The 25,812-nt window shown below is 51.5% G+C and overlaps 1 protein-coding gene across 8 annotated transcripts in view; it reads left to right on the top strand.

Moving 5' to 3' along the window:
* SLC12A3 (solute carrier family 12 member 3) overlaps window positions 1-22,123 on the top strand; it is a 33,486-nt gene extending 11,363 nt beyond the window's left edge. For 4 of the 8 annotated variants that reach the window (XM_074370702.1, XM_074370701.1, XM_074370705.1 and 1 more), the window contains exons 13-26: window positions 448-549; window positions 1,408-1,563; window positions 2,252-2,351; window positions 3,424-3,535; window positions 3,873-4,013; window positions 5,021-5,127; window positions 6,756-6,838; window positions 8,058-8,135; window positions 8,788-8,889; window positions 9,815-9,926; window positions 12,279-12,365; window positions 15,572-15,707; window positions 17,087-17,154; window positions 21,692-22,123. In XM_074370702.1, the coding sequence (XP_074226803.1) occupies window positions 448-549; window positions 1,408-1,563; window positions 2,252-2,351; window positions 3,424-3,535; window positions 3,873-4,013; window positions 5,021-5,127; window positions 6,756-6,838; window positions 8,058-8,135; window positions 8,788-8,889; window positions 9,815-9,926; window positions 12,279-12,365; window positions 15,572-15,707; window positions 17,087-17,154; window positions 21,692-21,833 (1,526 nt within the window). In that variant the 3' untranslated portion in view covers window positions 21,834-22,123. Of the gene's footprint in view, window positions 1-447; window positions 550-1,407; window positions 1,564-2,251; window positions 2,352-3,423; window positions 3,536-3,872; window positions 4,014-5,020; window positions 5,128-6,755; window positions 6,839-7,643; window positions 8,034-8,057; window positions 8,136-8,787; window positions 8,890-9,814; window positions 9,927-12,278; window positions 12,366-15,571; window positions 15,708-15,869; window positions 16,045-17,086; window positions 17,155-21,691 lie in introns of those variants that run through there. The other 4 variants (XM_074370704.1, XM_074370703.1, XR_012509276.1 and 1 more) reach the window with 3 other exon arrangements.
* The last annotated feature ends 3,689 nt before the right edge of the window (window positions 22,124-25,812 follow it).

The raw sequence follows: 25,812 nt of genomic DNA, 5'->3' as shown, positions 1-25,812 counted from the left end.
GCAAAAGTGTGTCTGGGGGTGCTGGGGTTGCAGCGGGGCAGGGGGCCTGTGAGAAAGTCAGGGGCCTGTGACAGCAGGTTTCAACTGCTGATAAAACCACGATACAGTCTCAAGGTTTCAGATAACAAATGACCTGTGTTTTAGGTCACATTGTAAAACACATCTCTTGTGATTTGTGGCAGCCCACCGTCTTTGGTCATCCCGTAGCCTGGCAGGGTCTACTCTCACACTGCTTTCTGTCCTCTTAAAAGCTGGCAGTTTACAGTTTACAAAACAGAAGCCTTTGAGAGTATAAAATGATGGCCCCACATCACAGATGAGAAAGTTGAGACACACTGAGCCTTGTTGGCTTGTCTGGGGTCCCCTTACCCTGTGAGGGAGGGTACCAGGGGCTCCTTGGTGGAGTTGCCCAACAGAGTGTCTCCTCTCTCCCCTGGGTCCCTGAAGCTGAGCTCAACACCATCGCCCCCATCATCTCCAACTTCTTCCTGTGCTCCTACGCCCTCATCAACTTCAGCTGCTTCCATGCCTCCATCACCAACTCACCTGGTAAGCTAGCCCCTCACCCCTCCACTGGAGGAGGCAGCCAGGGCTGGGATATGGAGGAGGGAGTGGAAGCATGGATGCAGGTGGGCAGCCCAAGGTCACCTCTCAAACTGACATCAGTTAAAGGGACCATTCATATCATAATCATAGTAATAACAGCTATCCTTTATCCAGCACTTACAGTGTATACTGTATGTGGATTCATACAGTTTACGGTGTGCAGAGACTTTTCTAGTGCCTTTTACATGAGTCAGGAGCCTGACTCCCCAGAGAGGGAAGAGAATTGCCAAAGTCACAGATAGGGCCGCTGCAGGTTTCACATTGCACAACTCCAGAGGGCCCCACTCATAGATGTCATAGATTTGTATGTTTATTATGAAAAATTTCTGGCAGATGGCAGTGAAGAGTTTGAGGAAGACTTTTTCTAATTAGCCCAAAATGCCATGGGCTTGTCCCCAGGCCTCCTTTTCCCTAGACCATGGGCCACGGTGCCTTGGAGTTGTGCCGTGGGGTGGCTCTGGCATGACCTGCATGTGTAGAGTCAGGCAGAATCATGTCCTTCCCGTCCATCTCACCCCCTCGGTCCCATGCAAGCCACAGAAGCCAGTGCTGCTGCTGAGGTCAGACGTCCTGCGGCCGTATTTGGCTGGAGCTGGACGCCTCCTCTGTGGTGCAGCCTGTTTACATGGCAGAATGCCAGCCAAGGCAGGTGTGTGGCCCTACTGGAGTCGGGGGCACAGGCTGGGACTCCAGCCCTGGGCACTAAGGGCCTTGTCACCCAGGCCCTGCCTGGCTGCACTGGCCCGGGAGGAAGCTCCAGAATGCTGAGCATATCCACTGACCTGTGCCCCCCCCGCACAGGGTGGAGACCCTCATTCCGATACTACAGCAAGTGGGCAGCACTGTTTGGAGCGGTCATCTCCGTGGTCATCATGTTCCTTCTCACCTGGTGGGCGGCCCTCATTGCCATCGGCGTCGTCCTCTTCCTCCTGCTCTACGTGATTTACAAGAAGCCAGGTGTGCGGTCTCAGGCTGCTGAGGGGGTCAGGTGCCCCTTCTCTCCCTGAGGCTGTCAAACTGTCCTGCCCATCAGCTCAGCTAGAGGGCCTGCACCGGGCTCTGTGCTCTCCAGGGCCCTGCTCTGACCCTCCAGCCTCATCCCTCCCACAGGGTGAGGAGTCTGTGGGAATGTGCTCACTCAGAGCCCACACCTCCGCTTCTAGACCACCTTCCAGACACCCAGGACCCTGGAATTGCCTGCCCAGGTCCCTCCTCCTGAGTGTGGCCAGCCCGCTGGTATGCACACCAGACCAAGGGCTGCCTGACTGAAGAGCAGGCGGACAAAGCTTGGACACATGGGCAGGAGTGTCTCCATGCACGTAGGCAAGGATCCCAGGGGTGACAGCAGTCAGGAGGTGGGATGCAGAACTTCAGGAAAGCCTAGAATTCTAAACTTTGACCTGGCCTTCTAGATCATTGTGGAGGTCTGTTTGTCAAGGGAGGAGAATATTTTGTACAGTTCAATAACTCAATTTGTAACCTTTAAATGTGTCGCCATATTGTATGTGCAAAGGTTAGGAACAGATCTGTAGGCTGTCTATCTGATCCCATGGGTGCCTGGTTCCTAAAGAAGGCCAACATTCCCTCCTTTCTGTGTGTCTGGTTTCTCCCGAGACCTCTAATCTTGCACTCCCCCCACCCTCAGAGGTGAACTGGGGCTCCTCGGTACAGGCCGGCTCCTACAACCTGGCCCTGAGCTACTCAGTGGGTCTCAATGAGGTGGAGGACCACATCAAGAACTACCGGTGAGTTCGAGCAGCCTTGGGGCTGCCTGGGATGCAGGGCTGCCCTGACCCTGCTCTGGGAGCTCCAGTCCAAGACCTGTCACCTGACCAGCAGACCCCCTCTCAGAGAGGAAACAGGGGTGGAGGAGCACTGCCCAGCAGTCAGGAGACCAGGGTTGAGATTGCCTGTGGGGACCAAGCAAGTCTAGGAACCTCTCTGTACCTCGGTTTCCACAGGGGAATATGCTCTTCAAAATGCGAGGGGCAAAACAGTCATCTCTCGGTATCTGCGGGGGATTGGTTCCGGCTTCCCACCTCCCCACCCCCCACCACCCCGCTTAAATACCAACATCCGCGGACGCCAAATTCTCTTGTATAAAAAGGCCTAGTACCTTGGTCTTTGGTATCCATGGTTCCACATCCGAAGATTCAACCAAGTGGAGGAAAATTGTGTGCCCAGGACCCCCTTCCCACTGGATCATAATGTTAATAATTGGCTGTTTCTATTTATGTTGCATCACTGTGCAAAGTGCCTTACATAGCCTCACCACAACCTTCTGAGGTATATGAAATTACTAACCCCATTTACAGATGAGAACACTGAGACACAGAGAAGTTAAGTAACTGGCCCCAGGTCACACAGCTGGTGAGTGGCCAATTTTGTCTGGCCCTAACTGAGTCTGGTATTGGCCCTTAACCACACCCCTCTCTGCCTCTCCACCCAGAGGCTGACTCACCCACCCAGGTGACACAGTGATCTCGTAAGCAGTCTTTATTCTTTTCACACCATGCTGGGGGCTGGCCAGAGCAGGACTACCAGTTGGAGCAGCAAGAGTGTGATTTGCCCAAGTGGAGCATTTGGTGGCCTGAGCAGGAAGGGTGAGGGACACCCAGTGTGGTGACCACCAAGAGAGTTGGGAGGTCCCCAAAAGTCGCCCTGGAGTCACAGATGGGAAGATAAGGCCACAGGGTGGTTCACTTGTATAGAAAGGGAGTCCTGGGAGGTGGCAGAACTCCCAGGGTGCCTGTATTATGCATCCAGACTCCAGGCTCTGTCCTGATGGCTCATGCCCTTTTCCCTTCCCTTCCTCAGCCCTCAATGCCTGGTGCTCACGGGGCCCCCCAACTTCCGCCCAGCCCTGGTGGACTTTGTGGGTACCTTCACCCGAAACCTCAGCCTGATGATCTGTGGCCATGTGCTTATTGTGAGTGCCCCCTGCAGGTGGGGCGGGGCTGTGCTCCTGGAGGAGCCTCTCGTCCACTGAGGGTGGGAGGAGGAGCAGAGGAGTGGGGATGGGGATGGGGGTTCTCTCTCCTTCCCTGTCCCTATCACTGGCTTCTCCCCGCTGCCCTGCCTCTCATCTGCTCCATCCATCTTCCTCCCACCCCTTTCCTCCTCCTCTTCTTTCCCTCCCCTAATTCTGTAAAAGAAAACCAGCACCTCTGGGTGCTGCTGAGCCCAGGGGACAGCCTCCAGGGCAGGAGAGGGGCTACATCTCTGATGTCACTGCCCCTGATGTCACCTGCCCCCACGACCTGCAGGGACCCCACAAACAGAGGATGCCTGAGCTCCAGCTCATCGCCAACGGGCATACCAGGTGGCTGAACAAGAGGAAGATCAAGGCCTTCTACTCCGACGTCATTGCCGAGGACCTCCGCAGTGGTGTCCAGATTCTCATGCAGGTTGGCCTGGGGCTTCCCCCCAGGACTTATTACTTGGTGCAATAATCTGGAAGGTAGGATGCCCTGAAGGGCTAGTTGAAGCCCCTTTGGCTACAACTGGAGTCCCATCTTTCGTGCCTCTCCAGAGGTGCTGATTCAGGGCACTTTCTCCAAGTGCCCAGGACCAAGGGAAACTGACTTGGAGGCGTGTGGAAACTGAATGACATATCTCTTTTTTATTGTTGTTTTTTAAAGATATAATTTACAGACAGCAAAGTGAAATAGTGTATAATTTGATAAATGTTTACATAACCGCTACTCAGATCAAGTTCTAGAACATTCCACTGGACAACTCATTTTACTGCTAGATTTCCCCATCTGTAAAATGGGATACATGGGGAAATAACAGTTGTTAATTCTGAGTCAACATAGGGAAATCCTTCTCAACAGTTTTCAGTATTTCTCAAAATTAAAAAGAAAAAGTGTATGAGGTCTTCTTTTTGGAGTATAAAAGTATTTTGGGTGTAGATCGAGGTAATGGTTGTACAACATTGTAAATGTATTAAATGCCACTGAATTATACACTTTAACATGGTTAACTTTGTTATGTAAATTTCACATCAAAAATTTAGAAAAAGATTTTAAACATTAAAGAAAAGTGAAATAGAAAAGATGTATGGATTAGATGACCCAAGAATACTCCAAACTTGACATCCAAATCCAAGTCCCTTGTTACAAGAAATAATGTACCAGAGAAGCAGGAGCTGGGATGATCCCAGGACTGGGATGCGAGAGTCCAGCCATTGGCCCCGGTGTGGAGAGGCCACAGGGGATAACTTGCTGGAGCCTCACCTTTTTTGTGGGTGTATCCAGGTAGACGGGACCCTGAACTGGGGGATGTATTTCCTGAGCCCCCAGCACATGTGGAGAGGCCAGGTGGGGCTGAGTCAGAGCCCTACCTTAGTCACAGAACAGAGCCCCTGTGGGCACACAGCCTGACCCTTCACCTCACCCCCACCCCCTGGCAGGCCGCAGGTATAGGGAGAATGAAGCCCAACATCCTGGTGGTCGGATTCAAGAAGAACTGGCAGTCAGCTCACCCGGCCACAGTGGAAGACTACATCGGCATTCTGCAGTGAGTGAGGGAGTGAGGGAGGCAGGGCCTGGGGTCTCCCTATTTGGGCCTTTGGAGTTTTCCAGTCCTTGGGAAGTAAAGAGGAAGCAATACTATAAGACGCTGAGTCCACTGGCCCAAAGCTGAGGAAGAGACAGACAGACTAAGGGTTCCCCACTCTGACCTATGAGTCATAGACACCAAGATGGGCAGGGAGCAAGCAGGTAACAGTGAAGTGGGCCAAGTGGGACATTAGAGAGCAGTGAGGGATTGTGGTGAACTAAAGAGAACAGCCGTTACTTGGCTCCAGCCAGTTGTGCCCAGGCAGAAATGTGGGCACAGTGTTGCCAGATATTCCAGTTTTTCAGGGAAATTGAAATTGTGAGTTTTTAGGTGAAAACTGAGCCAGAATTGAAACCAGGCCTCCAAGGAAGTGACATGCTTAGGGAATAGGACTGAGAGATAAACTACCTGAGGATTTCAGGGTTAACTCCAAACCCTTTCTCCTTCAGCTCTTGCTGGGCAAGTTCCAGAGAATGCCTGCCTGAGTTGTTTTTCTGAGTTGATGTAGTAGAGAGAGGCAGTGTGCAAGAGCATTTAAAGAACATGAGGCTGTGTTGGCGACCCGGGACTTGCTTCCTGGTCTGCTGTGAATCAGCTGTATGACTCTGAGCAGTGCACCTCAGCTGCCTCCAGCAAAATTACAACAGGAGGTGGTGGATACCTGCCCTCCAGGACCCTCCAGCTTCAACTTTCCAAAACTCCAAATTGCTGGTGCCAGAGATGTGTAATTAATGAGTCCAGAGAGGGCAATGCTTAGCCTATTAGATCAAGCCCTAATGGTGAGCTCTTTTGTCAACCAGGCAGTAAAGAGTCTTCTAGACATTCCACAGAGGTAACCTATCACTGCCTTCATGAGTGAGGACGTTCCTTTGTGCGTTCCTGTCCTCAGGGTTTCCAGTCTCAGCTATTTAATTCTAATCCCAGCCAACCAGTTCCTTAATGTGTGATCACGGGCAAGTTACTCCTTAAAACTCGGGTTTTGCTTCTGTCCAGTGGGGATAATAATTCCCATCCCTACTTCTGTTGGCAGAGCTGTGAGGATTATCCAAATGTGTCAGGGGGACAGGGCCTGACTCCAAGTCTGGCCCGACCCGGTTTCCCCCGAGTACAGGGGAAATCTACACTCCACCTTCTTAACACCCCTGTCAAAATCAGAACAGGATCCCAGGAAGTTCTAGAACCCATTTTTTTAAAGTCGTGGATGGAAGAGAGGGGGAAATTAGTAAGGAATAAAAGGTCACAGACTCTTAGAAAGTCAGCTTTTGATTGATGGTCCTGTAGAATTTATCAGGTTTCTAAATGGAGAAACTGAGGTCCAGAAAGGGGATGGGACCAATTCAGTGTCACGCTTCTAGCTGGGGGCAGAACCGGGACTAGGATCCTTAGTGCCACAGACTGTAGAGCTAGAGAGGTCTTGGGGGACCCTCCAGTTCTGCCTGCACATTAGACAGATGGGGAGACTGAGGTCCAGAGGGGAGGAAGGCTGTGGTGGGAGGCAGGGCCAACTCTAGACATCTGGCCCCCCTAGGGCTGGGGGCTCGGGGCTGGGCCTGGGAGGAGGCTGACCCCACCTCCTCTCTTCCCAGTGATGCTTTTGATTTCAACTATGGTGTGTGTGTCATGAGGATGCGTGAGGGGCTTAACATCTCCAAGGTGATGCAGGCGCACAGTGAGTACACAGCCCACCTTCTTGGCACCCCTGTCAAAATCAGAACAGGATCCCAGCAAGTTCTAGAACCCAGTTCTTTTTTAAGTTGTGGATGAAAGAGAGGGGGAAATTAGTAAGGAATAAAAGGTCACAGACTCCCAGAAAGTCAGCTTTTTATGATCCTGTAGAACTCATCAGATTTCTAAAGGGAGAAACTGAGGTCCAGAAAGGGAACGTGACCTGTTGAAGCCGAGTCCGCTTCTAGCTGAGAGCCAACCGGGACTAGAACTCAGAGTTCCCCAAATCACGAGTACTTTTGTAACCAGGTGGGATAAAGACAGACAGGAAAAAGGAAGAGGGGCAAGACAGGGCCACATTAAGACACCAGAGGAGTAGTTCCTCAGAGCGATCTGAGAGGCTGTCATCCCAGCTCGAGTCCTTCAGCTGAATAAAACGTAACTCTCAAAAAAAAAAAAAAAAAAAAAAAAAAAAAAAGACACCGGAGTATGAAAACACACACAGAAGAACCTTGAAAACTGGGCATTTTGGTCTCCAAGACCATGTTTGGGGCACTGAGTAGGGATGTGTTTTACGTGTCTGAATTAGTAATTTTCAGAGGTGCAAAAGAAATAACATATTTGAAGACAAACAGGGGGCTTGTGCAGAGGGAGCGGAGAGCTATGGACCCTGCAGGCAAGCCTCAGTCTTGTTCATCTGGGTCATGGAGGGCCAAGGGCATACCTGGCACCCAGCAGCAGTTCAACAAACATTTATGCAACCAGAGTTCACACAGCAGCAACCACACTCCTGACAGAGGCTGTTCTAGGTGCTGTGGGTGCAGCAGGGAACAAAACAGTCTGTCCATGGAGAGCTGACATTCTGGGGGGAAACGCGTGGACCCAAGAGTCATTTCAGGCAGTGACAGCTGAGGTATCCTGAGGAAGCCAACACGGCATGTGGGCAGGAGGGCTTCTCTGAGGAGGGGGCTGACTGCTAGAAGGGGAGGGCTGGGGAAAGAGTGCTCCCAGCTCAGGGACCACCCACCACCCCACCCACCACCGGGGGAGGAGGGTGGCCTGTCTGAGCAGCAGAGGAAGCTGGTGGGGTGGAGCATGAAGATAGGCAGGGGCCAGACCAGTGGAAGCGGAGGAGTCAGGATTTTTCTCCCTAGGGTAAGGGAGGCCCCCAGGAAGAGCCCCAGGCAGGAGAGCCAGGGAACAAAGCCCGCCCTCTTTTGCAGTTAACCCTGTATTTGACCCAGCGGAGGACGGCAAGGAAGCCAGCACCGGCAGGGCCAGGTCATCTGTCTCTGGCACATGTCAGTCCCACCCCACTTGGAGGCTCAGGGTGCTCTCAACGTGGGGGGCAGCTAGTGGTGGGCTACGGGAAACTCGGTCAAAGGCAGGAGGTTTTTGCTTGTGACAGTGGTGCCTGAGCCCCTTGGGATTAGGTAACAGGGAGCGGGGTGGGGGGAGGGGCAGCATAAAGATTGCCAGCCTTGCTGGAGAATTCAGTGTCCAGGCATCATAGGACCCTACCCAGTGAGTGCTGGGGCCCAAGTCCCACCCTCTCCAAGGTCCTTCTGGCCATACTCAAAAGAGGGGGCGGGGGGGCAGCAATGCTCTGGGAGTGCAGGAGCTGGGTGCATTTGTGAGGAGCACAGAGGAGTTTTTAAAAGAATGGCCCTCACCCCCCAGTGCCAACCAGAATCCCAGGAGAGAGAAGCTGGGAGCAGGGGAGCGGCGCCTGTCATCACTGCATGTCCTGGGAGTCTCAGCATTAGGAGGGCCTGTTGGTGGTGCTCCGGGCCAGTCCCTCAGTGCACACCCACAGCAGGGTGCTTCTAGCCACTGTTTGCACAGCCCAGGTGACAGCCCACCACCTCCCAGGGCAGCTCATTCTGTTTTCAGATAGACTCAGGCTTTTAAATGTGCTCTGCTCCGATGTGACCTGCCCCTCTGCTCCTGCAGTGGATCCCGAGGCCCTGGTGTGGGAGGAGCAGGCCAGCACCATCTTCCAATCAGAGCAGGGCAAGAAGACCATTGACATCTACTGGCTGTTCGATGATGGAGGTCAGCCAGGGCCACTGGCTCCCCCACCCTCCCAACCCCCACCCCACCCCACCCCACCCCAACCTCCCACCCCCACCCCCGGCCAGCTTCCCTCCATGACCCTGCTCTCTGGTTGCCCTTCCTGACCACTCTTAGCAAGGCCTCCAGTGGGACCTCAGAGCCCAGCAAAGGGGAATAGGGGACCCCGGGCCCATCACTGGGCTCAAGGGAGCCTGGCTGTACCCCTGCTTTTCAACTATAAAATGGAGGGCTTTTTAGGAGCATCTGAGGTCAACATGAGATGGAACCTTCACACTGGAAAGGCTTTCAGGGTCACAGGCACAGGACGTAAATGAGAGATGGGCTGGTACACAGGAAAGCTGGAGGACATTCACCTCCTCAAGAAAAACACCTCTCCCAGTTTTTTAAAAAAACTTATGACTCTCAACCTTATCATTCCCACCTGGATAGGGTCCTAGACTGAAAATGTTCTGCTCCAGTGGGATATAGCCTATTAATAGAGATAATATAGATTGAGCACTTCCTATATGCTTGACCTTAAGTGTTTACATGGGTTAACCTAATGCAATCCCGAGGTAGGAACTGTTATTAATCCCCTTTACAAGTAAGGAAACTGAGGCACAGAGTGGTGAAGTCATTTTTGGGTTGCACAGTGAGCAGTGACAGCAATCTAGATTTCCATGTGAAGTCCCCCAGTCATTAAATACCAGATCACTTATTTAAAAGCATCATGCAGGTCAAATAAACCCCAGGCTACAGAGCCCCTATGTCACTCTGGTTTAGTCTGGCACACTCATTATAGAGGTGGGTAAACTGAGGTCCAGAGAGGGGAAGGCATTTGCTAGTGGCAGAGTGGAGCGGGAACCCAGAGAGGGCTGTATCCTGAAAGCATTTTTCTCTTGACTCCTGGGACCCTCCTTGCCAGGCCTCACCCTCCTCATCCCGTATCTCCTCGGTCGCAAGAAGAGATGGAGCAAATGCAAGATCCGCGTGTTCGTGGGAGGCCAGATCAACAGGATGGACCAGGAGAGAAAGGCGTAAGTGGGAGCTCAAAGGCGGGTCACATGGGACTAGCGCCATCCCAGCATTTCCCCAGTGTGCCCACCTGCCCCCACGCTCCCCTCCACTGCCCTAGGGCTCACCTCTCTCAGGTCACAGCAGTGGTGAGGGAGCTCTGGGCCAGAACAGGTTTCTCTCCTTTTCAGAAGTTGTTCTGGTGCCCGGTTCCCCTTGAATAAGATGCACGTGCACTCGTCCCAGTCATGACAGGGAGGGCTGTTAAAGCTCAAAACCACACATCTCAAGGAGAGAAACCTATGTGAAATGAAGGCTAGAGAAGGGCCTTCCTTCTCAGAAATGACGTAGAGCTTAGAAACCTTCAGGGCAATGTCCCCCCAAGTTTGGGGTGCTGTCCCTGGTGAGACCAGAGGTGGCTTTAGTGACCAGGAGTGACTTTTAACTCCAATTCGGTGGCTGATTCTCTGCTTGGGAACTTATGCTCATCTCACTGCCTAAACAAGAGAGGGCAGGCCTGGCATCCGACCAGAATTTAGTGACATTGGTTTACTGACTTTTTTTTTTTAATGGAGTTTTGAACCCAGGGTCTCATGCATGCTAACCATGGGCTCTACCACAGATCTATACCCGCCACCCCCACTACCGATTTGGCTTTATTGGTCACATCTTTCTGGCAAGAGATGCTGGTTTTCTGTTTAAACTGTGATAAGACAGTTCCTTTCAAGATGTATCTAAGTAAGAATGTGCGCTGATTTAAGCTGAGAAGGAAGTAAATAGTAAGGCAGTTACATGGGTGTGGAAGTGGCCAGAGTCGGGCAGGTGGCACATGTGTGCCTAGACTTGGGCCACCTGCTGCTTCAGAGCAAGGTCAAGTGAGGTCGAAGGTCGTAGGATGGAGGACCACTGGAGGGTGCAGATGGGCTGGGAAGGATGGGGTGGGTAGCTTACCATAATTAATTAATCATGCAATTAATTAGCTGGAGAGAAAACCCTGCTCACCCTTTAGTGCCCACCATGACACCACAGTGACAGGACCCTGTGGCCTTTGCCACCCTAGTCCTAGGCCAGAGCCACATTCCAATGGCCCCTTTTGAGTCAACCCCTGCGTGATTTAAGGGTGACCAACAATCCCATCTCATTGTCCTTAGCCCCGCTGAAGGGCCCTTTTCAGCAATGCTGGCAGCGTTGCCTGGGGAACGCAGCATCTGCTTCTCCAGGCTCTCCAAACAGTAAACACATGTGAAGGCTGCTGTGCCCTCTCAGCTTCCTGTTTCAGCTCTGATTGAAAGCTGGGCCCAGCAGATTTAGTTTAGTTCAAGGCCACGGCACTGCAGGGTCACGGGATGCCTTTCAAGCAAAGGTTGTGAAATCTCCTCAGCCTCCCAGCTGACTCTTGGCTGGGCCACATCCTCTGCCTTCCTCGTGACCCTAGGCCAGGCCTGCACTGCCTCCTGCCCAGGCCCTGCTCAGGCTTGCCACCCCCATGCTGCATACCAAGACATCTGCCCACAGCTCTGCTTTCCTAATTCCACTCCCAAGTTCAGGGATCAGCAATGGCTTGATGGCTGGGCCCAAGCCTGGTCCTTCAGGCTTGTCTCCTCCAGCTCACTCCCCACCAACTAGTCCTGGGGCATCATTAAAGCCATGTCCTTCCCAGGGATTCTGATGCAATGGGTGGGCCAGGACTGAGGCAAGTATATTGTTTAGAAGGCTTCTTGGGTTATTCGAATGTGGACACCCATGTCCACCCTCTTTGGCCTGTCATAGTCTTACCCACCATTCACCATCCAGCCAGATTGCCACCTCCACTGTGAAGCCTTCCCTGACTGCCGCAAACCGCAGTTGGCGTCTCCTCCCTGTGGATGCACATTTTGGGCTGTCTGGCTTGCTGCTCCTGATTATGTACTTAGTTCATGTGTGTTATCTGTTTCCTCAGCCACCCTGAGGAATTTCCTGTAGTTCCCCTCCCATCCCTTAGACCCTTACTTCTCAAAGTGTGGCCCGTGAACCTGCAGCCTCACATCACCTGGGAACTTGTTAGAAATGCAGAATCCTGGGACCCAGCCCAGGCCAGCTGAATCAGAATCTGCTTTGTAACAAAGTCTCCAGCAGGTATGCAGATATTAAAATGCGAGTTGCGCTAGTCCAGAGATGGCCACCAGACACTTAGAACAATTCTTTTCCCATGTCACTTGTCATCATCTGACCTACTCTATCAATATTCATTTATTGTCTATTCCCCTCCCAGGTTAGAATTTAAACTCCTCGAGGGCAGGGTTTGTTTTGCTCGCTGCTGTCTCCTCCGCAGATGTTCAATAAAGATTAATTGAATGAATAAATACATTAAAAAAAAAAAACCCTCCATCTTCCAGAATCATTTCTCTGCTGAGCAAGTTCCGGCTGGGATTCCACGAAGTTCACGTCCTTCCTGACATCAACCAGAAGCCGCGGGCTGAGCAGTGAGTTTTCTGTATTGGGGGTTGTGCCCTGCAGACCCCTCTGCTTGTCGGCCCTTCTTCTCTGAAGAGTCAACGGCAAGAGCCCTGTCCTGCCCACTCCCACCTAAGCATGGAAAGAAAGTGGAAGAGTTTGCAGCTGTTAATTTTTGCTTGTGTTTCGTCCCTCGCCCCACCTGCTGGTCCTTTGCATATCAGAGCTCTGGTCTTTGCCGGAAACACACCTGGGCTGGAGGTGATGAATGTTGACATTCATGCTTTGCACAGACCGAGTGTTTCTGAGGCTCTAACTGGTGCAGATCGTGGCTGTTCTGCCTCTTGAGCAGAGGCCGGTGTTTCATCTGCCAGGAACCCCCACCCAGCCCACAGAGCTGGGGGCTGAGGGAGTCTCTGGCTTTATGCTTCACAAGCCCTGACTGCTTGCTCCTCAGGAAAGGCTGATTTTACCTATGTTGATTTTCTAAATTTCCTCCAAACCTGGAGTGCTTTCATAAAGCAGTGGTTCTCAAGCATCAGCATCAACACAGCTTGGGATCCTATTCCCACGATCCTGATTCAGTAGGTCTAGGGTAAGACCTGAGAACCTGCATTGACAACAAGCTCTCCAGTGCTGGTCCGGGCACCCCATTCTGAGAACCACTGTCTTAGAGGCAATCCATGTAACGTCCTTAACACAGCACCCAGCCCAGAGTCAACGGTCAGTAAATGCCGGGTTTGTGGCTTCTGCCTGTTGCTGGCTTCTGAGCTCTCCCTGCATCTTGACCTTTCCTTGAAGTCCTAACTCTGCTGCAAACTGCCTTCTTCCTTCTCGAGGCATTGCCTAATTTAAGTGCCTGAAAAAGGGACTGTGACTGGCCCAGCTCCTCCGGTCATGCCAGACCAAGTTAAAGGTCACTGGAAGGCCTGTTTCTTGGCTACCTTTGATCTAGTTGGCCGTGGCCAGCAGTGGCAGAATCATACACCCTGAAATACATGGCTCAGGGGCAGCTCATTTTTCAGGGGCCAGGACAGAGGCACATCCCCTCCACAGGGCTGAGCGGTGCCAGAGCAAACAGAAAAGACAGTGCAAAGGCCCTGAGGCAGAAGCATGGCAGCTGCAGCCCTTGATGTTATACTAACACACTGGCGCTCGGAGGGAGGAAGATGTTGAATGGTCTGGGCAACCACTCCCCCTGCCTGTCCATGCAATGGCAAGTGAGCAGACTTGAAGCAAACCCCTGTGTGAATTTGTCACAGGGCTCATTTGTGGGGCTAGAAGGTGTGCTTTACTTTCCTAGTGATTCAATTTCGTATTCTTAAAAGAAGACATTTACAATAAGATTGCTATATGTAGATCTGTCTACATGAGGTTTTCCAGGACTCTGTCTTCTCAGTAAAGCAAGGTCCTTCTTGACCTCTTTAGCCCTGACTTCTCCCTCATATCTCCCATTACCTGGAGAGCGAAGGAGATCAAACAGAAAGGAGTTATTTCATAGTGATGGAGATACTGACTCCTACTGTTTACTCGGGGCTGTGCTTGGAGCATCAGGGGCAGACATTGCAGCCCTGCCCTGCAGGGTTTATCCCTGCTTAAATGCAGGTGAGAGCATGTTAGGAGCCATCAAATGCTGTAGAGATGGACCAGAATGCAAAAGAGAACAGGGTCGTCTCTGTTGGTGGAGGAGCAGAACCTTGAGAAAGGCCATGAACAGAGATGGGGGAAGACCTTCCAAGAGAGAGGGCAGCACGAGCCAACATGCGGACCCCATCCCACTCCTCTTACCTTTAAACCCCTCCTTAGCCCCCACATCTGCCTCCACTCCTGGACCACTTCTCTCCTCCCTTGCACAGCCAACCTTCTCTAAGTGATGCTGTACTCTCTGTGGCCTCCCCAGCCCTCGTCCTCCAGCTCAATCCAGTCCAGCTCCCCGCTTACTGCTCCACTGAAATCACTCTTACTGCTCCACTGAAATCACTCTTACCAGCGTCGGCCGTGACCCCCGCACCAGATCTGCAGAGCCCACTTCTGTCCTTATCTTTCTCTGCCTCTCAGCTCCATTGGACACAGTGATCCTTCTTGAAACGGTTCTTCTTTTGGCTTCCAAGACACTGCCCTCTCCTGGTTTCCTCCTACCTCAGTGGTCCTTCTTTGTTTCCTTCACTGGCTCTTCCTCCTTTACCTGACTTATACCTATTCACCTGCTTGGGATTCAGCCCTGGATCCTCTGCTCTTTACTCTGTCCTCAAGTGAGCTCATCTGTCCACATGGCTTCAGCATCTGAATGCTGACCAGTCCAAATTTCTATCTTTACTAATGTAAGTCAGATCACACAGAAACCCCTCCAACAGGTTCCTGTCTTGCTCAGGGCATATCACAAAGGCCTACCTGTCTGTCCTCGCCTCCTCCACTCTCCCCTGCACCCTCCTTTCTCTGCCTGCATAGGCTCCTTTGCTGCTCCTCAACAATCCAAACGTTCTTTTGCCTCAGGGCCTTTGCACCTTCAGTTTTGTTTGCTCTAGCACTCACTGCCTTGTGCATAGCTGGCTTTGGAAGGATGGGCTTCCTTTGGGTCCAAGGAGGCCTTCCCTGCCCGTTATTCACCATTCCAGTACTTAGTTTGTGTCTTCATAATACTTTCTTTTTTATGTATTTATTTACTCATTCATTTATTTTTTTTACAGTCTAGTCTAGATTCTTCCTTTATTTTGGGGGGTGGGAGGTAATTAGGTTTCTTTTGTTTGCTTACTTATTTATTTATTTATTTAATGGCGGCACTGGGGATTGAACCCAGGACCTCGTGCATGCTAAGCATGTCTCTAGGACTGAGCTATACCCTCCCTTTACATAATACTTTTGATCTGTATTTATTTGCTTATTTGTTGTCCAGCAGACTGTGAACTCTGTGAGGATGGGGGACGTCTTCTGGTTTGTACACTGTTGTGTAGCACAGAGCCTGGCACAGGATTGTGCTCAGTAAATACCTGGGGGACGGCCAGGTGGGTGGAGGTAGATCCCAAGTTGGTTGCTGTGGACAACCTGTGAAGTTTTGTTGAAAGTCAGACTCAGCTGTCAGTGCCACATTCAACATGGAAGCTGCGCTGATGTAAACAGCAGCATCAGAAAGGGTTTCAGCCTGAAATATGTCCCTGTGGCTCCCACTTCCATCTTCCCCGAGGACCTGGTTCTCCTGGAAGTGCCATGTGGTCTCACCCACTCTCTCTGTCTCCAGCATCAAGCGGTTTGAGGACATGATTGCGCCCTTCCGCCTGAATGATGGCTTCAAGGATGAGGCCACTGTCACCGAGATGAGGCAGGACTGCCCCTGGAAGATCTCAGATGAGGAGATTAACAAGAATCGAATCAAGGTGCGGGAGAGAAAAGGGCCTTGCTGGGTTGGGGTATGGGTCAAGGTGGTCCCCTGGGTCAAGGCCTGGGCCCCATCTATCCTGAGCTTCCTTAACCCCCTCCCCTTGACCCTAAATTCTACTCGCCCCACCCCCACCCCAAGCCTCTGATGTATCCTCAAGCCATAGATGCTCGGGCTGACGAGTGACCCAGTGGTTGATCTCCGAGCCATCCTTGGTTTGGGAGCCTGGTCCCCCTGCCCACTTTGAGTCACCCCCGGCCATGGCGGTGGACTGCCTGGAGTCCTTCTCCCTCTCCTCCTCTGTTCCTCCATGCCTGCAGGAAGGGATTCATAAGGCAAGTGGTGAAGGTCAAGGTAGAGTTTGTCCCGCGGGCCAACAAAGCTGGCTGACCTTCTTCCTTCTCCCCTTAGCTGTAGACCCTACCCCCTTCCCAGATGGCATCTTTAGGACCCTAAGGAGGGCTAAAGGAGAGTGGGGGCTGCCATGGCCATTTTAAGGTGGGGCCTGGGGACCTGTGTGCTCCAAGTCAGTGGTTCTCCCTTGGGCAGCAGTGTAGCCCCTCAGAGGACATTTGGCAACTTCTGGAGACATTTTTGGTTGTCACCACTGAGGGGTGGGATTGCTGTCACTTAGCGAGTTGAGGCTCGTCTTGCTGCTAAACATCCTACACCTCACAGGCCAGTTCCCACAATGAAGATTTATTCCACCCAAAATGTTGACAGTGTGTGCTCAGGACTCTCTAATCTAGGTGATCTCACTTCCCGTCAGTTTTCCTTTCTCTCAGATGGAGTATTCATCCACCTTCAGACCCTGAATGTCAATCATTTCTGAACAAATTAGCTCATCTCCTTGGAAAATGCTGAGTAAAGTGTCGTGACCACGGCTCTTGCCTACTGTGTTGAGGGAGGTGGAGTGATCCACCTTATCAAGTGCCTTCCCCTCTGCTTGATGCTTTTGCATAGATTATCTCACTCCGGCCACCCCAAGTTCCCCCAGGAGAGGTATCATTGTACCCATTTCACAGATGAGGACAGTGGAGCTCAGGGAGCGAGATGCCTACTCAGGTTCTCTCTGCTGGGAACTCTCAGGGCGGAGATTGGAACCCAGCTCCCCTGACACCCCAGGAGGTGCCCCCTCCCCACACCATCCCGCCGGTCGCAGTGATAAGGTCCAGAGGGAAACACCCAGGGGAGGCTTCTCCAGGGGGTGAGCTTGGCACTTAGTGATCTTATCAGAGGTGGGAGAGTCTGTAGTCATTTAGGGGGATCTATCCACACACCCAACATACCAATTTGAGATGTTCAAAGAGGCCCTTGGGCTTGGTGGGGACTGCTCTGAGGATGTGGGCAGTGACCACGTGGCTTTTCCTCGCCCAGTCCCTTCGGCAGGTGAGGCTGAACGAGATTCTGCTGGATTACTCCCGAGACGCCGGTCTGGTCATCATGTAAGTAGTGCCCTGTGGGAGGAGAAGCCTGTCGATGAGGCCAAGGGTGTCAGCTCTGAGGCCCCGAGCTTTTCTCTGTGAGAATGAAGGGCCCAAAGCTTCCATAAGCGCAGCCCAGGTGGCGTCTCAGCACGTGGTCGGGGCTGTGTCTGCCCCTCTCCTGCATGCCAGCTGGCAGGGATCTAGGGCCCCCTGTGTCCCAGGCCTCACGGACGCCCCTCACCGCTGCTTTTCCCTTATCTGCTGCTTTTTCCTGCCAAACTTGGCTTGGCAAAGGGAACTGAGCTCATTCCAGAAGAAAATCAATTCCTAGTTGTTTGGGAATCACCAGCCCTCTTTGGCCATCAGCCATCCCCATTGATGTTGGTGCCAGGTCTGGGCAGTGGAAGCAGAGGCCCGCCCCGCCCCGGCTGTTCCAGGCTCCGTGCCTGTCAGACCCTCGGGCTTCCGTTGCTGCCGCCTGTGTCTGGTTAGGAGCTGCCACTGGTGGGTATTGGCCGAGGCTGAGTAAGTGGAAGATGAGGCGAAAACTGACAGTGGCACAGAGTCTCACGGTGGCCCTGCTCTCTCTGAGGCCAGGAGACAGAACACGGTCAGCCAGGCCACCTGAGAGGCCTGGTTCAGAGGGAACGTGGGGGCTTTTGCCACGAGGAGTAACTGACATTTCCTGGAGCAAGTCACCTGCGGATTCCGCAGGACAGCCGGTGGCTGAGAAGCCGGTGGAACCTGTTTGTATCCTGAAACCGGGATGGAGCATAGTGAAAATGTGGGGCCCCTTGTTCAAAAATGATTAGGAATGTCAAGATGGGAAAGAAAAGAAAAGGAAAAAAAAAAGAATGTCAAGATAGTGACAGCAGAGCGTTAAACCCAACCAGGGCCCCTTCTCAGTGTGGGGCTGAGCGCGCAGGTGGTATGGCAACAGAACGAAGCTGGCTCTGCCTGAATGCATGCTTCCTGGGAGTTTTACGGAGATGATTTTTTGTGTGCAAAGAAAGTGTGTCATGTTTCCTTTGATGTGGGGACTGTGATATAAGAAAAGCAGGTTTATCTCTAAGACTCTGGCCAGTATCTTGCAGAGAATGTTCCTGGGGCCAGGTTAGCTTGGGTGCGGACTGGGTTGGGGCAAGATGGATGGCTCCCGACTTTCCCTGGGTGTGGCACCTGGTGTGTTCTAGCTGGGGCAGGGGGTGGGAGTGCCACTTCTGTTCAGAGAAACAGGTTTGCATTTTGTCTCTGCCATTAGCCCACTGTGTGACCTTTGCCAGGTAACCCTCCTTCTCTGAGCCTTGGTTTCCCTGATTACAGAGAAGAGTTAAACTAAATTATTTCCAAGATTCTCCATCACTCTAACATGCTATGATTCTAAATTTATTTGCCACTAAAATGAGTCTCTCAAGCCACAAGATGAGGAATTTCATCCTGGGAGGTGACCACCTGCTGGCACCTCTCCCACTCCCCCAACCCCTGGACCTCATAGGGGAAACCAATGCCCCACCCACCAGCCTTTGTGGAGTTCTCTGATACAAATAATCTGGAGTCCGGTCACCTTAGAGGAGACGCCTGTGCACAGCGTCCCACCTGGTGGCGGCAGCTACAGCTGGTGCCCAAAGGGGCCCAGCTGTCCAGCCAGCTCCACTGGGAAGGCAGAGCAGCTGCATCTTTGCATTGCTGATCTTCAGCCCTGAGACGAGCCAAAGTTCAGTCAGAGGGTCACCTTCATCAGAACCCCCAGGGGACTGTGGAAAATGTCAAATTCCTCAGTTCCTTCCAGATCAGGGTCTGGGGTGAGGCTCAAGAACCTGCATTCCCCAGAAATTCGATGGAAGAAAAAATTTTCCCAACCTTGGTTAAATGACAAAAATCACGTTTCAGCATTTGGGGGAGCATACTTGGAGCATTTTCTAAAGCAGGTTTGAGGCCAACTGGCTTGTTTGCCATCTGCTAATCAGCAGTTTATCTGATAAGTGACCCATGTTTGAGCCCAGCTTAAACTACACAGTTGATAAACCAGCCTTGTAACCAGCCCAGCAACCTTTGACCACACTAACAACCAATTTGTGGCCTAACATTTGGGTCTATAAACCTTTTTTCTATAAAGACTCCCTCCTTAAAGCCAAACAGTCATCATCAAAATAATGATAATCAACACTGCATTTTATTGATTGACACTCAAGGCATTGGGCCCTATTAATTTTCAAAACTTTATGAAGTGGTTCTGTTTTACCCCCATCCCCACCCATACACACACACTTTGGAGATGAGGAAACAGGCTCCAGGAAGTTCGGCAACCTGCCAGGATCTCACAGCTGCTAGTGGGGACTGAGTTTTGAAGCCTGAGATGCCAGCTCTGAAGCACAGTTATCTTTCTACATCTAGGTTAGATCCAAGGCTGCCCTTTTTTTGTGTGGCTAAGAGATGCAATTCCAAACAAAAAGCTCCTTTGTTCTGGAGCAGCTTTATTTCTGAAGATTAGTAGCTTGAAGCACACACATCCTGTGAGCAGGAATAGAGAGCGTCATTGACTGGTGTTGGGGGAGTGACAGGGAGTCTGTTTTTGGACAGTTGGACGGGCTCGTTCAGGGAGGGAACTTCACGCTGGGGCTTGAAAGGCCACAGCAGTAGCCATGGGTGTCCCTTGCCTCTGATAACACAGCTGCCAGTCCCCTCGTGGCCTTTGAAGTTTCTGAATTCAGTCCCTGAATATGATGTAGTAATTCCCAGAGGGCGTTGTCAGCCTTTGGTGTAACTGTTACATCAGGTAAGTTTGGTTTCAATATTCCTACTTCCTTTTTCCCTGGAAAGGCACCAGACAAACACAAACACAGCCCAACCAAGGTGACGCTAGCTTAATGGAATGTCCTTGTTCCTACCAGCCTCCCCAAATCTTGTGGACCTTGCTTTTGAAGGGCAGACAGTGGTTGTTTCAAGTGAAGCTTTGAGGATGGAATTTTAAATAAGAGACAGCTGTTTATGGATGACCTTGAGTCACCTTCTCAGCAGAGGTTGGGGGTGCAGTGAGCAGGGGCCACTAGGGTAGAAAGATCCCGGGACCTCAGGTCAAGTCCTAGCTCTGCCACTCACTGACTTGGTCATCCCGTGCTGGTAAATAGTAACAGGTGATGATGGTACTGCCGACGAAATGTAGCGCTTGCTCTGTACTGGGCGTCGTGCGGACCCTTCGTGGGTCTTTAGGGCTCACAGGCATCTATGAGGGAGGTATGTGTGTTCTCACCTTGGGGAAAAGGAAACCGAGATTCAGGGGCAGGGAGCCATTTGTCAAAGCCACACAGCTGAAGGGGTGGCCAAGCCGCGACTCCTACAGCTTCTCTGACACCAGAGCCGGGCTCTGAAGCCCAGCATCACACAGCATCTTCCTTTCTGCCCAATGCCCTCAGCTTTTCCCCAGGGGTGGGGACGTTGATGGCCAGATGAAATAATACCTGTGGATGTACTTGGGAAAACAAAGCGCAGTCCCACATAAGGTGCTGGTGCCCCAGCTTCATGTAATGACAGCTGGTTCTGTGCGATGGGCCTACCTTCTCCAAGAGCCAAGAATTGGGCAGCTGCGGTCATCACTGCACATCTTGGGAGTCTCAAGATGGTGGAAAAGTCACTTCCCGATCACTTCCCAAAATAGCCATGAAAATGTGGCTGAACAGCATTCCCAGGACAGGTTGTTATTTGCACAGCATTGCAGTCTGGACAAGAGGCCCTCCCCAGGCGACAGAGGAGTCCTGCCCCTGGGGCCTTACAAACAGGGCCAGGGGCAGGACCAGGACATAGCTGAAATGCATGAACACACCAGGTTGTGGCTCAGGCAGGTGTGTGGCTGGAGGAGGCAAGGCTGGCATGATCCGAGTGGCCTGATGGGATGATATGACCTCGTTGTGTCAGACTGTGTTCTAGGCACGGGGACAGGGTGGTAAATAAGACAGACCCAGTCTATGCGTGAGTGAATATACATTCCAGTGGGAGAGACAGACCACAAACAAATAAATGAAAAGAGGATTTGAGAGGGTGAAGTGCTACGAAGACAGTGAAACAGGGTGATGTGATAGAAATGGGAAGATGGGATTGAAGAGGGTGATCAGAGAAGGAGGTGCACTGGAGCCAAGACTGGAGGGATTGAAGGAGCCAATCAGGTGAAGAGCTGGGGGCACTGCCTTCTGGGTGGGAAGGACATCACATGCCAAGTCCCTGGGGCAGGAGCAAGCTTGCCCTTTTTTTCAAGAGTGGAAAGGAAGCCCCTGTGGCTGTAGGAGTGTGAGGGTGCCAGGAGGTGAGTTGTGGAGGCTGGTGGGGACCAGATCATGGGGGCCTTACAGGTCATGGCTTTGTTCAGAAATGATTTGTGGCTGAAGGTACATTTTAAGTCATGCTTTTAAGGAGGCAGCTGGTCATTCTTAGGGTGGCTGGGAAGGAGGAGGTCTGAAGGGCTCAGTAAAGGAGATGCTGTTCAGAAAGCACACCATGAGCTGGGCTGTGTGGGGAAGGCCCCTTGGTAATTTCCCATCTGCGGCTTCCTCCTGCCCCACAGCACCTTGCCCGTTGGGAGGAAGGGGGAGTGCCCGAGCTCGCTCTACATGGCCTGGCTGGAGACGCTGTCCCAGGACCTCAGACCCCCAGTCGTCCTGATCCGAGGAAACCAAGAAAACGTGCTCACCTTTTACTGCCAGTAACTCTAGGCTTGGCCACATCTTCCCAAAGCCAGATGCATGGGGCGTCCACCTGTCCACAGGGACGGGGCGTGTGTCCTGTTGCGCTTTAAGCCGTAACATCTGATGAACTGACTGAAGAAGCTGGTTGATTTCCAAACTTCGGCTGGACCCCACTGCCATGGGACACGTCCTCTGGGCTTTGCTTTTATGGGCTGGAGAAGTTGCAGATGGAGTTGTCTAGAAAACCCCCTGGTTTTACATGTTCCTTTTACATTTTCTTTTGCTCTTGATTACAACACATTAAGATTTCAGTCTTTGATTTGTGTACAAATTTGAGTCAGAGTGCTGGTGAATCTTGGCAGTTTCTGCCGACCTTTCCTGAGAGCACCCCCAACCATGTCTCCCCCTCTAAGGTCAGAAGAATGGGTGCCCCACCTGCAGCCCTTACAGGAGGAACACAGGGCTCGTTGAGCATCCATAATAATGCAAATTTCTTTAACCACCTCTCACTTCCTTCAGTTTCAATAACATGTCTTCAGTGTTTTGGTTGGTTCTTTAGTAGACCAGGGACTTTTAAACTTTGGGGGGCTGCAACCCACAGTAAAATCTATTCTACTCTGAGACTTGGAATGAACACAGTGAAACTAAAGTGTCACAGAACAATCGTCATTCCTACTATGAACGACGCACTCTGGTGTTTTCTATTCTGGTTCTTTTTCTCCTTTTAATGTTGGTTGCAATTCACTAAAATGAGTTTGGGACCCACTAATGGGTGGTGAACCACTACATGAAAAACATGGCTTAGACTTTCTTCTGTGCCCTGTGTTTTTCTACACAACAGGGGGCCCATCTAATTTGTGGAAAGGCCATGTTGGGCATCACTGCCATTTCCCCAGCTCATCCCGCAGGGAAGGAAAGGGAACTTACAAAACACCTTAAGGAGGGGTTTAGATGGCAGGTGTGTCAAGAAAGAACTTCAAAGGAGGGGCAAAGTTTAGGGAGTCTTGTGGAAGGGTGTTAAATTCCAGGCTTGGATGGGGATGGAGGATGGAGGTCTGGTTAAGGATGCAGGTTTGGTGGGTCAGGGATGGGAAAGCAGAGAGATGGGTGTACAGACGGCAAGATTGGGCAAAGAATCAGAAAGGTCCAAACTCACCCTAGGGCTGGGTGGAAGGATAGGGGAGGAGGAACTGCCAGTAAGAGATGGAAATGGAGCAAATGGCAGAGGGGGCTGCAGTAGAGGGATGTAAGATGGGGGTCAGAGGTGAGAGAACCTGGGGGAGGTGAACCTTGCTCAAGTAAGGGTATTCAGGTTACTATGGATGGAACCCCCCCCCCCCCAGAGTGTTTGCACAAACCACCTGGGATGTGGGAGCAGAATGTGCATTAAGAGATGTCCAAAGCCAGTGGGCGTGGCTCTCTGAAAGGGCATTTCAGCCTTAGATGAACCCAAGCAGTAGAAAGGTGAGTTGGGGATTCAACTGGCTGGGCCTTCTTCCATTAGCACTGGGGTGGCCAAGGAATGAGGCATCGCTGGTTCTGGTTGGCCCCCTCCAAGCGCACTGAAGCACCCACTTAGTCATAAAGGCAAAAGTCTCTTTCTTGGGGTTGGGATTCAAAGGACTTCAGCATTCGTTCCAGGCCCTGGGCTCCCAGGCTGTTATAAGCCCCACTATTTTGTTACCATGTCAGATCTTGCTGAGAAAGACCAAGTGCCTGACTGAGCTCCTGAAGGTTGGAGAGGGGGGCTGCCTCTGAGCCGATCACTGGACCTGGATCAACCCCAACTCCAGATAAGGAAAAGCCTCTATCAGGGAATGCTTGCCTTTCTAAAACTATATGGAAAACCATTTCCTGGAGAATGGGTGCTCACTCTTCTGACCTCAGGGAAACACTAAGCCAAGAACAGAGAATGCTTTGGCTTCAGGAATTTAAACAATTTTTTTCACTATGTTGGAAACCAAATTTTGAACAATGATAATAGCTTTGTCTAAAAAAAAAAAAAAAAAAAGCCTTGAGTTAACAGAGAGGTCAAAAGCAATGCAGTGAATTAAAAATACATTTACTCAGTCAACAGAATTTATTGTTTTGGAACACACTGTTTCTCAACTCTGCTGAGTGTTTTGAAAAAAATTAACTATTGTTTTTGCAACCCTGGATTGAACTTTTCTCTGAGCTTCCACTGGTTCTGTAGGTCATACTGCCTGATTCCACACAGATGTTTATAGGAGCCACTTAGTTTCCCTTGCATGTGTTTGTAGACTCAAAGGGAACCCATTTTCTTCAGTCGTTTTTGAAAGTCTCCCAGGATTTTCAATCTGGCCTTGAACCAAGAGGTGGAGAGGGTGAGTGGAAAGAGCTGCAGTGTGGCCACCAAGGGACCTGGATTTGAGTTTGTCTCTCCCCCCAAAATTGGCTTGTGAGCCCGGATATGCCCCTTAACTCCTCTGAGCCTCAGTCTGTGACATGAAAGAACTGGACCAGAACGGGTGTCACCAGCCAGCAGGCCTGGTGATGACTGTGGTCCAGCCCACATGTGGTGGGTCAAAGCTGTGGAAGCTGGGGGAGTGGATTGGAGAACACATGTTCCTGTCACCACCCCCCACCCTGGGCCCAGCACTTCCTGCTGCCCTACTGTGTGCACGGGGCCTCTGAAGGCCCTCTAAGTCATCGCTGGGCCTACTGGACACTGGGAAGGTAAGAGATTTCGGTCCTCAGTGTGTGCATCTCTCTCTGCCTTTGGATGATAGAGTGTTCCTTGTTAATGAGGAGTCCACCCTTGCATTGTGCACGGAAAACCACAGAGAGGTGGGTCATCAGGGCTGGGGCCCAACCCCAACCAGCAGCCACACCAGCCACCGCAGAAGGGACGTGTCACTTATCTCCCCCAGGATCCACTGCCCAGATAGCCCTAATTTTCCCCTTGACATTTCAGCCTCCAGATTTCATATCCTCTTTCAGTTCCTGCCCAGACTTGTCATGGCTTTGAAGTAAGTACAGTAGCGCCCATTTTCCACCAAATAGGCCCTCTGGGCCCCACCTGCCAGGCGGAGAGCAGTGGGTCTCATGGGAGCATGGAGAGCCCCGTTTGGACTGAATTTCCTCTTACACACCTGCCTGGCCTCTCTTGTGTGGCTGGGAGGGAGAGGTGGGTTTCACAGGCATGAGACCTACTGGAATGTTCCAGAAGAACCAGCTGGCTGAGAGGCCCCCAAGCACATGCAAAGCAGCCAGGTTTCGCTTGTAGCTGTGTATAGCCCAGGATATCAGAAAAACAGCAACAAAAAAAGGCTGCCCACTTCAAAAGTGTTCACAGAAACAGGGCCCAGGAAAACCCAGTCACCAGCTTCACTGGTAATTCCCCACTTGAAGTGAGGGTTAACCTTATGACCGAAAGCACACGTAGAACATGAACACCCCTTCCTGAACAGAAGCCACAACACATCCAGTCTCTAAAAATACCACATGGCAGAGCGTTAAGTAGAACCACCCAGCCAGGAGGCCAAACTGCAGAATGTCATATGGATGAAAGACAGTGGCGAGAAAGGACAAGTGTTTTTCATTCCAGCGCATAGGAGAGTCACAGCATGAAACACTCCAAGGATGCAAACAGGAGCAAACACTAACGGATTTAAGAAAATGATAGAGAAAATGATATTTGAAATATAGGTTTGGAGGATTGGTAGGATTCTACAGACAGACACGAGGGCTGAGGTTGGGAGAAGGTGTCCCAGGTGGCAGGATGGCTTGAGCAAGGACAAGAGTAAGGACAGCTTACTAGGTGTGTTTGGAGAACAAGAAATAAACCAGTTTTCCTGGTGTCTGAGGATTACGAATGGGGGAAGAATAAGACTGAGGAAGTCATAATGTGCAAGACCCCACCTGTGAGGCTGAGGAGCTCATAACTGACTCAGAAGCACTGGGGAGCCACTGAAGGTGAAGGGGCAATCTGAGCCTTAGGAAGCTTAGCCAGACAGGAGATGGAGGAGGCTGGAGGAGA

Source organism: Camelus bactrianus, chromosome 9, assembly GCF_048773025.1.
Source record: "Camelus bactrianus isolate YW-2024 breed Bactrian camel chromosome 9, ASM4877302v1, whole genome shotgun sequence".
In the NCBI taxonomy this organism is placed as follows: Eukaryota; Metazoa; Chordata; class Mammalia; order Artiodactyla; family Camelidae; genus Camelus; species Camelus bactrianus.
This window is presented reverse-complemented; position numbering and strand designations above follow the sequence as displayed.